This window comes from Barbus barbus (genome assembly GCF_936440315.1).
Source record: "Barbus barbus genome assembly, chromosome: 21".
Lineage (NCBI taxonomy): Eukaryota > Metazoa > Chordata > Actinopteri > Cypriniformes > Cyprinidae > Barbus > Barbus barbus.
The window spans coordinates 5,687,175-5,701,708 of NC_136749.1; the positions used below are offsets into that span (position 1 = coordinate 5,687,175).

General features: G+C 36.1%; 1 protein-coding gene across 2 annotated transcripts in view; it reads right to left on the reverse strand.

Annotated features, from left to right (window-relative positions):
- LOC306887457 (protein PTHB1-like) overlaps positions 1–14,534 on the reverse strand; it is a 101,669-nt gene that overhangs the window by 57,180 nt on the left and 29,955 nt on the right. The window contains exons 14-17 of one of the 2 annotated variants that reach the window (XM_079445191.1): positions 12,477–12,581; positions 6,611–6,625; positions 5,580–5,720; positions 2,445–2,540 (exon numbers count right to left, since the gene is read on the reverse strand). In XM_079445191.1, coding sequence (XP_079301317.1) covers positions 2,445–2,540; positions 5,580–5,720; positions 6,611–6,625; positions 12,477–12,581 — 357 coding nt within the window. The remainder of the gene's footprint in view (positions 1–2,444; positions 2,541–5,579; positions 5,721–6,610; positions 6,626–12,476; positions 12,582–14,534) is intronic. The other variant, XM_079445192.1, reaches the window with a different exon arrangement.

Sequence of the window (14,534 nt, forward strand, 5' to 3'; positions counted from 1 at the left end):
CTCTTTAGTTTTGCTCACATTCAGAGAGAGACAGTTGTCCTGGCACCATGATGTGAGTCTCTCTACCTCATCCAAGTATGCGGTCTCATCATTGTTGGAGATGAGGCCCAGAACCACAGTATCATCAGCGAATTTTATAATAGATGTGGAGCTGTGAGAGGACACGCAGTCATGCGTGTAGAGAGAGTAGAGCAGGGGACTCAGGACACAGCCCTGTGGGGCTCATACATTCAGGGTGATGGAGTTTGAGGTGAACTGGCCAACTTTCACCACTTGAGGTCTGCCGGTGTGGAAGTCTTGAATCCAGTCACAGAGTGAGGAGTTTAGGCCGAGGTCTGTGAGTTTAGAAGCCAGCTTGATGGGGACTATAGTATTGAAAGCTGAGCTATAGTCAATGAATAGCAGCCTTACATAATTCCCATTGTTGCTGTCCAAGTGTGTGAGGGAGGAGTGGAGGACGTGAGAGATGGCATTGTCAGTGGATCTATTTGGGCGATAGGCAAACTATCACCCAAGGTCCAAAGTATCAGGTATGGAGGAGCAAATGTGGCTCTTTACAAGTCTCTTGTGAGGGCAACTGGGCGATAGTCATTCAGGCAAGAGGGTTTATTGTTCTTTGGCACAGGGATAATGATGGATTTTTTGAATGAGGTGGGAACCACGGCGGTAGCAAGGGACTCATTAAAGATAGAAGTGAACAAACCAGCGAGCTGATCAGCGCAGGACCTCAGACCATGGCCGGTTATCCCATCAGGTCCGGCTGCTTTCCTAATGTTCACTTTCTTTAGCACCCTCCGAACCTCATCCTCCGACACGGTGATAACAGAATCATCGCTGCTCTGCCTGCTGCTTCCTGACGCGCTGGACGGCAGAGTCGCGCCGCCGCCGTTGCAATCGAAGTGGCCGTAGAAGATGTTTAACTCGTCGGCCAGCAACGGCTCTGCTCTCACCTCCGTGGAGGATTTGTTTCCGAAGGCATAGACGGTCCTCAGCTGGAAATGAGACTCAATTCTCTCTCTGTATCGGTGTTTGGCAGCTCTTGCTGCGTGTCGGAGAGCATAGCACGATGCTTTGTACTCGCTCATATTCCCGGTCAGAAGAGCCTCATTGTAAGCGGCAGTGCGTGTGTTAACCGCAGCACAGATTGTTCTGTCCACCCACGGTTTCTGATTGGAGAATATCCTTATCGTTATTGTTTCTGTAGCTTGCTCGGTTAAAAAAAGTGAAGTGAAGTGTATGGTGACCCATACTCGGAATTCGTGCTCTGCATTTAACCCATCCAACGTGCACACACACAGCAGTGAACACACACACACCGTGAACACACACCCGGAGCAGTGGGCAGCCATTTATGCTGTGGCGCCCGGGGAGCAGTTGGGGGTTCGGTGCCTTGCTCAAGGGCACCTCAGTCGTGGTATTGAGGGTGGACATTCACTCCCCCCACATACAATCCCTGCCGGCCCGAGACTTGAACCCGCAACCTTTGGATTACGAGTCCGACTCTCTAACCGTTAGGCCACGACTTCCCCTCCAGTTAGTGTGTTTACAAAGCTTAATGCTACATCCATGAACTCGCTGACGTCAGAAGAACTCGCCCGGAACATGTCCCAGTCGACGTCATCAAGAGCCGCCTGCAACATAGCCTCTGAGTGGGAGGACCAGCGCGTCACTACTCTCTGCACCGGCGGTTTCTGAACGAGCCACTTGATGTTAACCACGAGAAACAGAGTGAATGGAGAAAAGTGGTCTTTTTATGACAGCAGATTGGAGGGGAGTGGTTGGGCTTGGTGATGTCAGTCAAAAAGAAAAGTTGCTTTGAAGGCACAGGAACTTATTAAAATCTGATGAAAGATTTTTTCTTCTTTGCAATAACGTTAAGTTAGAACAAAAAAAAAGTTATTTAAAGTGTTTAGAGAAAAGTCTGAATATTTGAACTACAATCTAAAGTATGAATTTTCTAAATCGTGGCATTTAACTGAATAATAATAATAATTCTTCAAAAACTACTAATTACAAAAAATCTGAGACAAAACGAGACTTAAAAATAATAATAAAAACTTAAACACACACAAAAATCACTGACATGGATATCATGACACAAAGAGAACAGTCGAGCTTTGAAAGTATTCAGAAGCCTCAACAATATCTTTTTAATTTCTTGATCAGTAGGACCTGTGCCAAAACTGGAATCATCAGAGCATGGTTTTAATGACATAAAAAGAGAACTGAAAAGATAAAAACTCAATATTGATTTTTTTCATTGAATACATGAGAACATCTATTACACAAGTTTTGGATAAGACAATCCAGTAAGATCAAATTTGGTAACGATTTAATGAACACTGTAGGAGGAGTCTGAAAATGTATATTTTTCAGAAACCTTAAAATAGCAGAAAGTCATTGATATAGATTGGGCATGTGTGTGCTGGTGTGTGAGAACTCACGGGACGTTTTGGAGGCAAGGACAATGACCCTGGAGCCTGTGATGAGTTGGAAGCCCAAAGCACTGCTGTCATTATTTTCTGACTTCTCAGAGAACTCTGAAACCCAGAAACAGAGTGTAGTCAAAAGCACCTGTAAAATGGAACCATACCAGCCTTTCTGCAGTATTACAGATGCTTTCAAACGCTCCTGTACGTATTTGTGTGCGCGCTCCGTGAAGAGTGTCAAGGGTTTCTATTTTGTTTTTGCTGTCGAGCACATGACGAAATGACAGAGGCGTTTAAGTTAGCCAATCTGCTCAATAATAGTTTTTGTTCAGTGAGATCAGAGTTGTGCACACTTGCAAATTATTTCATTATAACCAAAAAAAGCATAAATAAGAGATTCACTGTGCAGTGTAGAAAGTTTTTTTTTTTTATATAGCAGGAGTTAGTCAGTGAGCTTGTGCTGAACTGAAGTGATTGACAGTTTATAATTATTACTATTATAAATGATCTATTTTAGTTAAAAAAATTATATTATTTGATATTTTTCAAATAGTTCAATTAAAAACTATTCAAATAAAACAATTGTTTTTGCTATGGTACTAAAATTAATCCAACAATTTTTTAAAAAGAAAAACATATTGCACGAACAAAAATTAGGTTAACACCGAAAATGTATTTAATTGTTTTAATCAACTGACAGCTGTGTTAATAATAATCTGTGTTCTCATCAGTAACTCTCTGTATGTACAGGGGTGCTGAGTGGAAAATTTTAATTTCAGTGACCAAATTTGTTTTATAATGCAGTGACATTCATGCATATTCAAGTTTAGCTTAAGTGTCCAAATTCTCTTTGGGGTTACTGAACGATTTTCATTATACAATGCTAGTGGTAGTACATATCCAAAAAAGAAAATTGTTTTTAGTATCCTTTCCCCCAAGAACACAGGCGCATATTGCCGTCTCTGTCTCATGCTGCCGTCTGTCTGTCCCTCCTGATGGCTTCTGATTCTCATGCAGAGTTGCTGAACGGATGTCAGACAGAGATAGTCTCTTATCAGCACGCAGGACGCCGGAGCACAGCGGATTGTTCTTTATCTGACCAAAGCTCAGGCCTCACATTATCTCAGAAAAATGCTTTTCCAAGCCCCGTCTACAGCACTCACCCAGATAACAGAACACTGACTCCACTGCTCACCAATAACATGAAAATGTGGGAATTACACTAATGCAATTATATTTATATTACATATATTTTCGGTGTTAACCAAATTTATGCTAATTTATGTTCCTATAAATGTATATTTTCTAGGCCCATCTAATTAATTAATAACACTATGTGGCAATTAATTAATCTAATTAATCACAAATTTATTTGGCTGAGAAATGACCCCAAAACATAAATTAAACACATTATTGTGTTACCTTTTTTCCATTTTATATTTTTGGGTGAACTATACTTTTAATTAGATTTTTATTAATAGCAATTTGTTTTATTTTTTATTTTCAGATTTTTTTATTAATATGGAAATATGGAATTATTTTTTAATGAAATGATACTCTAAATAAAAAACTAAAACTGCCAGTGTATGGCAGTAAATGTCTTATTGTAGAAGTCATTGAGTCATTCATTCGTTCGATTTGTTCAAACTGCTGATTTATTTAGGAATTAAGTAAATGCTGCTCTTTATGAATGGGCCATTGAATCATTGGTTCACCCGATTCCTTCAAAACGCAGATTCATTCAGAAACAAATGACCGCTGTGTGCTGTTCGGTGACGCACAACAGTTCCACTGTGGCTTTACAGGTAATATCTGCATTAGCAAAATTGCTGTGTAACAGTTGTGTAAAATCAGGGCGGGCGGATGCATTAATTTAGTTAAAACTTTTAACATGTTATTTTTTCCATAACTAATTCATTTTGAGTAATGTGTTAAATTGGCAGCCCTAATATTTTCCTTAAAATTTTTTTACAAAAAAAAACAAAAACTTTTTTTAATGGAAATTGTCATAATTTTATATATATATATATATATATATATATATATATATATATATATATATATATATATATATATATATAAATAAATCTTATTTTGCCGCTTCTTCCCGTCAGTCTGATAACGGGTCTGTGTTAGCGCTGTAATGGCTGCAGACCGGATGGCTGGTCGTCTGAACTGGATTATTCTCTGCAAGTTCCTGTATTGACTGTGCTCTATGCTGAGGTTTTTTTTGTCTGTTCTCACACTGTACTCCCGTTCAGGAGCATAGTGTGAGGATTATTTTTTTCTCCTTCCTTTCCTCATGTTGTGCTGTATTTTTCTTCTCTATATTGCATTTTGTTGCCTTGTATCTACATGTGCAATGACAATAAATTGAATCCAATCCAATATATATAAAAACTAAAAAATTAGAGTTAGTAATTCAGTAAAAGTCTTGTCACGCATAATCACGACCGATTATTGTTTACATTAGTGATCAATGATGTCACACATAATCATTACCAATCGTTGTTTACATCAGTGATCATTTATGTCCTTTTTTTACAGAACTCTTGCACATCCTTATATGTAATATATTTAGTTAGGTTTATGCTGTAGTAGCATTTTGTGTGTGTGTGTGGGGGGGGGGGGGGGGGGGTTAAGACAAGTTGGAGGTTATCCTAACCTCTAAAATCTTCATAAGTGTTGTCTTTAGAACAGTCTTCAAAAGAAAGATAAGAACTTTCTTAAGAAATGCTTTTGGAAATACAAGGAAGTTTGCAAATAGCAGTAAAAAAAAATAATTATTCTTAAGAATGTTTTGCGAATCTAACCCCTAAGCTGTATTAACTAGAATTCGGAAACAGTTGAGCAAGTATTCAATGGGCAAATGCTCTTTAAATGCAATTAGTAATTTGCTGAAGTGAGATCCAATGTTTGCCAACGTTTACAACTGTTGCTGTCGTACATCCCCAGTGGTAAACTAATGAATCTGCAAAATTAGTATTTGCCTAAGTCAAACCCTTACTCCTATAATAGTAGTGTAGGTTGATGGTTGGATTTTTGGCAAGGAAGCTTGCATATGATGCAATATGTTTTTGTTTGATTCATCCATAATTTCCAGAGATGGCTGGACTGAAATAGAACAAAAAATACGTTTGGCTGTGGTACCTGGGAAGACTTCATTGAGGTTGACGGGAGGTTTGTTGGTGTCCACAGTGATCTTGTACTTGGCATTTTTGACAGCTGAAGAGGGGTAGCACACTAACCGAAGCGGCAGGTTAAATTTACTCTGCGATACTCGAGGGATTCCTGACAGAGTGAAGACAAACACAAAGACAAGTCATTAGAAAAGTCATTCAGGTAATGACAAGAACCACACACTGAGCTGTAAAAAGCCTCATCTGCAGACTGGTCATTTCTAGACAAAATTGGCTCGGCTGAATAAGTCTTACAAAAATAATAATGATGAGCCAGAGGAGACGAAGATCAGTGATGCTGGAAAAATAGGCAAGTACCTACGTACCGTTCACAAACACATGGGATCAGTATTTGTTGAGTAGATCAGTGCATCTGAGGTTTCAGTAATGCTTTCCTGTTATGTCTGTTAAGGTAATCTGAACCTGTACTGTGTAGTGCCATACGCCACTGAGCTAATGTCTTACTTGAGAGCAGGGTTTCCCAAATGGGGGTTTGAGATATAATAAAAAATAATAGTGGCATTGTGATATAGTGAGATTATCAAATCAAATACTGCGATTTAAATATGTAGTCTGTTGAGCCGCGTGTTTCAAAGTGAGGAGCATCACTGTGTTCATGAGGGCAGCTTTTTTTCAGCATTTCAATTTGGTTCACAGTAAATGAGGAAAGTATTGTTGTTATTAATACCTTAAAATCTCAGGAGGATACACAGTTTATGTAATGGATTTGACTGACAAAAAAGTTCTGAAATTGTTGCTGTAGCGCAAAGAAAGACGTGACTTCAGATGAGGAATAAAATCACCTGTATGAAGCTATCACCCCCTACCCCCTACTGGACACATCAACTACTGCAGTGAATGTGTATTTGAAATGCCCTGTGCTTTGTGTGTACATTTATGAACATGTTTGCACATTAAAGTTTTTGCCTACAGCTGAACATAAGCAGTCACATCTGATGATAGGAAAATATATCCTGTTCTGAGGACCTTTCGGTCACTCACCTGCAGGGTTGAGCTCTGGCATGGGTGGAAGCAAGGAAGAAGAGCAGAATATCTGAGTTACATATTCACACTGACACAAGAATCATACTACAGAGGAGCAGACAGGGGTGACTGTAGTACAGAAAAAACACTCATACAGTAATTTGATATTATAAAAACATTCAAAATGACAAAACATTAAATTACAACCTACATTTTATTCAAAGAGAAAACATTTCTTTTAACTTGTAATAATATTTCACGATGTTTTACTGTATTTTAATACATTTCAAAAATATCTTCTTTTTTTCTCATTTTAGAGTGAAATCTCACCTGGGCCTGTTTTCGTGAGATTCAACCAAAAAGCTTTTACTGAAATCAATGGTAGCTGTTGAGCTGAATGCTTCTGACCGGCAGCACACTTTATGAAATATGACCTATAAGCTGGAAGTGTTTGAGATACACCTCTGCTTCCAGGTCTAAATGTAGCATTAGTCTCCCCTCAGAGTTCTCGCTCTATTTGCGTAAAGCTCAAGTTATCTCTGTGTAAACACCACCAACCCTCTGACAAAAACTCACCCTAACCAGCTAACCTCATCTTCCATGTCAGCAGCGACTGCTCTGTTTACTTAAAGAGAGGAGCAGCCATTACTGCCCAGAAAAGGCACTTTAAGCGGTGGCTACATCAGTCATCTAAACCACACTCCCAAAAACACGCTCTGCATTCCACATGTTCTCAAGAGCTATTCCTGCTGTTACTACACAAATACTGCTCCATCTACGCCACATAGAGAGTCTGTGCACTTTTTGAACTTTCCTGTTCTAGAAATCTTCCGAATGGATTTAAACGTTACTGCACTTTCACTGGTACTGAACAAAAAATACAGATTTTAAAAACAATTGAATGATTCTGCGGCAAGCTTACTGGAGGTTTCTACAAGTTTCAGGTTCCAAGCAGCTTGACTCTACACAACATTATACTTCAGTTTAGTGCAACTGAAGAGTAAATCCAATCAAATATTTAAGGCAACAAGATGTTGTGGATGATAAGACTTCTGGTGAATGGCAGCATACTGTTCTGAAAACATCCTCAGTATGTCTTGATCCAGATTTGAGTGCTTTAAATGCATTTAGACTATTTTGGGGAGTTTATGTGTTTATTGTCAGTGAGGGTCTGAACATGAAAGCTGGATTAAAACCTTCAAAGCGCTACAATTAACCTTTATGTGCATGTGTGTGAGTGTGTTTTGAGGAGTGGAAGGAGCAAGTGATTAGGACAGTAATTACAGGTTTGCATGGACGACACACACACACAAATTCTTCCCATTCCACACAAGCATCTCCAATGCAGAACTACTCCAGTGCTCTATACACGCACGTTTACAAGCACAAAATGTTTTTGTATCACAAATATCATATAAAACCAGATTCATGAAATATTTTTAAGAATATTCTTAACTCCTATTTTCTTCTTGTTTTCTAACCTAAGAAAAATGTTAAGAATATTTTGTATTCCCAAAATAAAGAAGAATATTCTTAAACGGAATTCCTGAGATATTTGAATGTTCTCAAAAATCATTATAAATAACCTCTTAAAGTTGAAATATCTTACAGCTTGTCTTAAGTCCCCAAATGTAAGACATTTAATGAACTTGATAGGTTTCAAATATTAAGTCTTACAACATAATACAAACAAATAATTCTTATAATAATACTAATACTACTAATATGTACACGGCACAAGTACTATAAAGCCTTTAAGGTATTTTTCATTGAGCTGATCAAGCTTGTCATTTTCTTCAAAAGAAAAAAGTTCACAGTATGGTCCAATTCTACGGAAAGCGTATTGCATTCACTTGAGGAAAAAAAATCTACTCTGTTTTTCTGAATTAACGAGTTAATTATCTCAGAATTACGAGATAATTTTTCATTAAAAAAAGTTTTTGCTCTGTTTTTCTGAATTAACGAGTTAATTATCTCAGAATTACGAGATAATTTTTCATTAAAAAAAGTTTTTGCTCTGTTTTTCTGAATTAACGAGTTAATTATCTCAGAATTACGAGATAATTTTTCATTAAAAAAAAGTTTTTGCTCTGTTTTTCTGAATTAACGAGTTAATTATCTCAGAATTACGAGATAATTTTTCATTAAAAAAAAGTTTTTGCTCTGTTTTTCTGAATTAACGAGTTAATTATCTCAGAATTACGAGATAATTTTTCATTAAAAAAAGTTTTTGCTCTGTTTTTCTGAATTAACGAGTTAATTATCTCAGAATTACGAGATAATTTTTCATTAAAAAAAGTTTTTGCTCTGTTTTTCTGAATTAACGAGTTAATTATCTCAGAATTACGAGATAATTTTTCATTAAAAAAAGTTTTTGCTCTGTTTTTCTGAATTAACGAGTTAATATCTCAGAATTACGAGATAATTTTTCATTAAAAAAAAAGTTTTTGCTCTGTTTTTCTGAATTAACGAGTTAATTATCTCAGAATTACGAGATAATTTTTCATTAAAAAAAGTTTTTGCTCTGTTTTTCTGAATTAACGAGTTAATATCTCAGAATTACGAGATAATTTTTCATTAAAAAAAAAGTTTTTGCTCTGTTTTTCTGAATTAACGAGTTAATTATCTCAGAATTACGAGATAATTTTTCATTAAAAAAAAGTTTTTGCTCTGTTTTTCTGAATTAACGAGTTAATTATCTCAGAATTACGAGATAATTTTTCATTAAAAAAAGTTTTTGCTCTGTTTTTCTGAATTAACGAGTTAATTATCTCAGAATTACGAGATAATTTTTCATTAAAAAAAAGTTTTTGCTCTGTTTTTCTGAATTAACGAGTTAATTATCTCAGAATTACGAGATAATTTTTCATTAAAAAAAGTTTTTGCTCTGTTTTTCTGAATTAACGAGTTAATTATCTCAGAATTACGAGATAATTTTTCATTAAAAAAAAGTTTTTGCTCTGTTTTTCTGAATTAATGACTTAATTATCTCATAATTCTGAGATAATTAAGTCATTAATTCAGAAAAACAGAGAAAAAACTTTTTTCATTAAAAATTATCTCGTAATTCTGAGATAATTACGTCATTAATTCAGAAAAACAGAGCAAAAACTTTTTTTAATGAAAAATTATCTCGTAATTCTGAGATAATTAAGTCATTAATTCAGAAAAACAGAGCAAAAACTTTTTTTTTCTTTAAAAATTCTCGTAATTCTGAGATAATTAAGTCGTTAATTCAGAAAAACAGAGTAGATTTTTTTTTCCTCAAGTGAATGCAATACGCTTCCGTACAATTCTCACTATTAACAAACTATTAACTATTTTGCCTCAATAAACTCCTGATTTTCTGCTTATTAATAGTTAGTAAGGTAGTTGTTAAATTTAGGTTGTGGGTAGGATTAAGCATGTAGAATATGGTCAGGCAGAATATGTGCTTTCTAAGTAAACAACCATATGTTATTAATAGGCATGCTAATAAGCAATTAGTTAATAGTGAGAATGGGTCCCTATACTAAAGTCTTACCAAAAAAAATAATTCCTATAAGAAAATATATGAAAACTTTTTTTTTTCCAGGAATTACAAGGATTGCTTTATAAACATTATTACAAACTTCTCAGAATTTATCATAAGAAAATTTTTTTTACCAAGATTTTCATAAATCCGGACCCAGATCCTTAGTGCCTGTTACTGCGTATACAAATTTCCAGTGTGCGTAGGTGTGTGTGTGTGTGTGTGTGTGTGTGAGAAAGAGGTGAACAGAAAGAGTAAAACAAACTGAGGGCTATTACAGCCAACAGAGTAAGTGGGGTTTCCCCGGGTTTAAGTGTGTGTGTGTGTGTGTGTGTGTGTGTGTGTGTGTGTGTGTGTGTGTGTGTGTGTGTGTGTGTGTGTGTGTGCGTGTGTGTGTGTGTGTTTAATTAAAAAAAGTCATTATAATTACAGGGTTCGTACAGAAATTGCAAAACGAAATTCCAGGACTTTCAAGGACTTTTCAAGCACTATTTTATTGGTTTTCAAGGACCAAAATCAGAGATCTCACTTATCAAACAATACTGTTATTATCTTTCAAATTATAATACATAAACTAATAAAACAATGGTACAAATTCAGTGCAGCTCAAGCAAAGCATGCAGTGACTATGGCCACTTTAACATTTAAAACTATACTATGGCAAAGTACATTTTCCTTTTATTTTATGAATACACGATTGACCTGAAGAATAAAAGCTATATCATACACTTGGAAAAATATGAGCTATATCATGCTTGTAGACGCTAGGGATGTGACAAACTTAGCTCATAAAATAAGACAAAATACAGAGACTTGGTTCACTAGAATGAGAGAATATTTGAATACTATTTTTAAGAAATTTTCAGTTGCAAAACATTGGTCTATTAATCACAAAACAATGCAGTTGTATTTTGAAATGTTTTATCTGATCTAGGGCCATAACTAACAATTATTTTGGTAATCAAGAAATCTACTGATTATTTTGACAATTGAGTAATCTGATCATTTTTAGTAATAAAAATAAAGTGAAAAACAGGCTTTAATATGACTATATTTATATATAAACTAACGATGAGGCAATCATAATTGGTTCAAATAAAGTATCAAATCCAAGTAATTGCATGGTTTTATTGAACAAAACTGTTAAAATGCATAATGTAATATGCCTAATTGCCTATATATAATATGAAAATACCAACATTATGTATTATAACAAAAAATAAGCGTTATTCAATGACGTTTAAATCCATTTAACACAAGCAAACTCAGAGCGACTTTTTGAAATCGCGATGTACAACAAATCGCATGTTTAGAAATATGTTGATGTATTCTCCTGTGTTGGCATAGGTTGGTAAATGATTTACATTACAAATCTACACAGATAGCACACACTGTTTTCCCAGATGAACGTTAAGCAACCCAAACTCCAGCATATGCAGAGGAAGAGTTTGTGGACTGAGCTGCTGAGATAGAGTCGCGCTTCACGCTTGTAAATGATAACAGTGCAACACAAAGAGCGCCAGACTTTATATGCGTTCCCAAATGAAACCCAAACGAACAGCACATGCAATAAAAGACCGAGCAATATAATGCAAGCTGAGATCTCGTGCGCTCCCAAAAGCCGGGAGAAATGGTAATAATTAACACGCGCAGCATTGTTAATTTTGCGTGAAAATATTTTTTTTATCGAAAACTAATATGAGCACTAATTTCATGTTTACTGCCTTTTAAAATTTCAATGACTTTTCAAGTACATTTCCATAAATATGGCTGTTTTCAAGGGTTTTCACTTTAAGCACCTTGTACAAACCCTGTAATTAGCTTTATACTTTATGCTGAATATTAAAGACACACAGTGTGTTAACAGTATTGTATATAGTACTGTATATTTTACAGTGCATTGACTAGATATATGACAAAACGTTTCTTATAGTGTTAGGGTTTGGGTTAGTCTTTAGTCATTCTTATTAGCTTAATCTAAAAACAATAGAAGCCAATGATATGTCCTCATTTAGAAAGCTAGACAAGCATGTGTGTGTGTGTGTGTGCGCAGTCCTATGTACCTGCGATCTAATGTGTAAAACAGACTCACTATTTTCAGAAGGACAGAAAGAAAAAGAGAGCCAGAGAAAAGGGAAACTCCCGGATATTTTCAGGAAGTTTTCCAGCAGTCTCTGCCAACACAGACACCATCCAAGAGAAACGCCAGGACAAACGCAGCCTTTCTGCTGCTTTTTCTGCTTTGGCAAACATCCAGACATCTTGAAATGAGTAAAAGGGCTTAAAGAAGTGAGGAAAGAGGGTAATGTGTTCCAGAACTTAGAGATGGAGTCAGACAAACAGAGCGTGGGAGTGTTCATGAGGAGCTCATACCTGTAGCTGAGCTGTAGGACACGGCGATATCTCCACACAAATCCGCTGGAGGATAGTGGCCATTCAGAAATGCTGAGAATCTCACCACTAACTCGCAGCCACTGCCTGTCAAACAAACAACAAGAAACATAACATGTAATCTGGTATTAAGGCATGCCAATAGGTGTGTTCTGCAAGATTACATCTTATATTAACGTGGCAAGTTGCTACAAGCCATTATAACAACTGTAAACAGCCGACTGTTAATGAACTGAGGGCCAGTTTTACTAACAGCTTGCGCCAGCGCAAACCGTCTTTTGGTGTCGGGTTTTACTAAAGACGCAAAGTGACGAATTAGCGCTGAAAAGGCATGGACACGGTTATTTTTGCACCTGACCTTATTGAATATGCATTTGTAGGAGCTTCCCTTTCAGACGCAAAATTTATGGAAGGAGAGTATTCAAATGAATCACGCAATGCGTTTTAATAACATTTGCGCTCGTCAATTACTGGTATTGCGCCATTATTTAACGCCCCAAAAAAGCATGTCTTAACTATTTTGCACTTGAAATGGTTACAATTATTGTTGCTAGGAGAGGCACAGCAGAGAACAGAGAGCGGACAGGATTTTTCCCACACGTATTAATTTATTTTGAATGCCAGAAGAACACATTATCCGAACATATCGTTTGCCAGACCGTTACATTTAGTTTGCTTCAGGAAATAAAAGACGTCTTGGAACCCCCAACTAGCAATACCAGCTCTATCAAAACTTCTAGCAAACCTTTTGGCCTCCTGTTCTTTTCAATGTACTGTGGCTTCTTTATTCTTTATCTTTTCTAATATTTCTTATTATTATACATTACGGACACTCTATCCTCCAATTTGATACTGTTAAGTGCTTTGACACAATCTGTATTGTTAAAAGCGCTATATAAATAAAAGTGACTTGACTTTATTTTTTCTGCTTGGTATATTGCGTTGGTCGATATGTAAATGAGATGTTGCGTCTATGTTCTTTAATTTGCACGTTGTTAGTAAATCACCCGCAGAAATTTCCACACCCATCGGAACTGTTTTGGAATTGCGCTCTCGCGCTAATTTGCCCTGCTTAGTAAAAACTGTCCCTATATTGGATTATTGAGTTATTTCACACTTAAATCAAAATCACATGCAAATAATTAACACAATGCAAAGAATATTGATGATAATAAAAACATAATTGTTTTCATACATTATAGTTCTCAATTTTTATTTTTGGATTTAAATACTAATACATTCCACCTTACTGATGAGAATGATCTTAAATGAAACCATTTTATAGAAGATAGATATGACTCTTCTTATTGGAGAAGCCAATAATTAATTCAAAGTTGTTATAAATGTCTACACATTCTATTAATGCATTAATGAAACAGCTTGCTTCGTTGCAACCTGTAAATAAAATACACTTAACACAAATGAACTACAACACTTAAAGGACACTCATTGCCTATGGCAAAATCACTGTAACAGAGCCTTTCGAGGCTTAGATCTTTAATATATTGAACATCTATCATTATTGCTCCTGCTGCAGTTTTTGAAAAGTATGAATTAGGGCTACTTGTTTTTTTTTTTATTGCATTTCCAAATGCATGCTATAACCGCACTTCCGCATAAGTTCCGCACTTCACTCTGAAACATGCAGCATATATTCATTTAATCAAATCACAGCCTTTGTGATTTGATAAATCGCACTAATCCATGTTGATTTTATTTCGATTAATCACGCAGCCTTACCAAAAATCCACTCAAGGCTGTGCATTAGACTGATTTTACCACAGTTAACAAGGCCCCTTAATGCAATGCTTATGGCTTTATCGTTTCTTCAATTGGTTTGTGTTGTATCTCTGTCTTTAGCAACGTGATCCGTTTCAAGTTTAGTGTTTTGTGTGTCCACAGTGAGCTGCATTCACACAGGTGACTGACCCGCGGTAATGCTTGATTGCCAAGCACTTAGACTAAGTGTCTGGCCCCCAATACACACACACACACACACTTCATCTGACTGTCACTCACACACTCTCTCTCTGTCTGTGC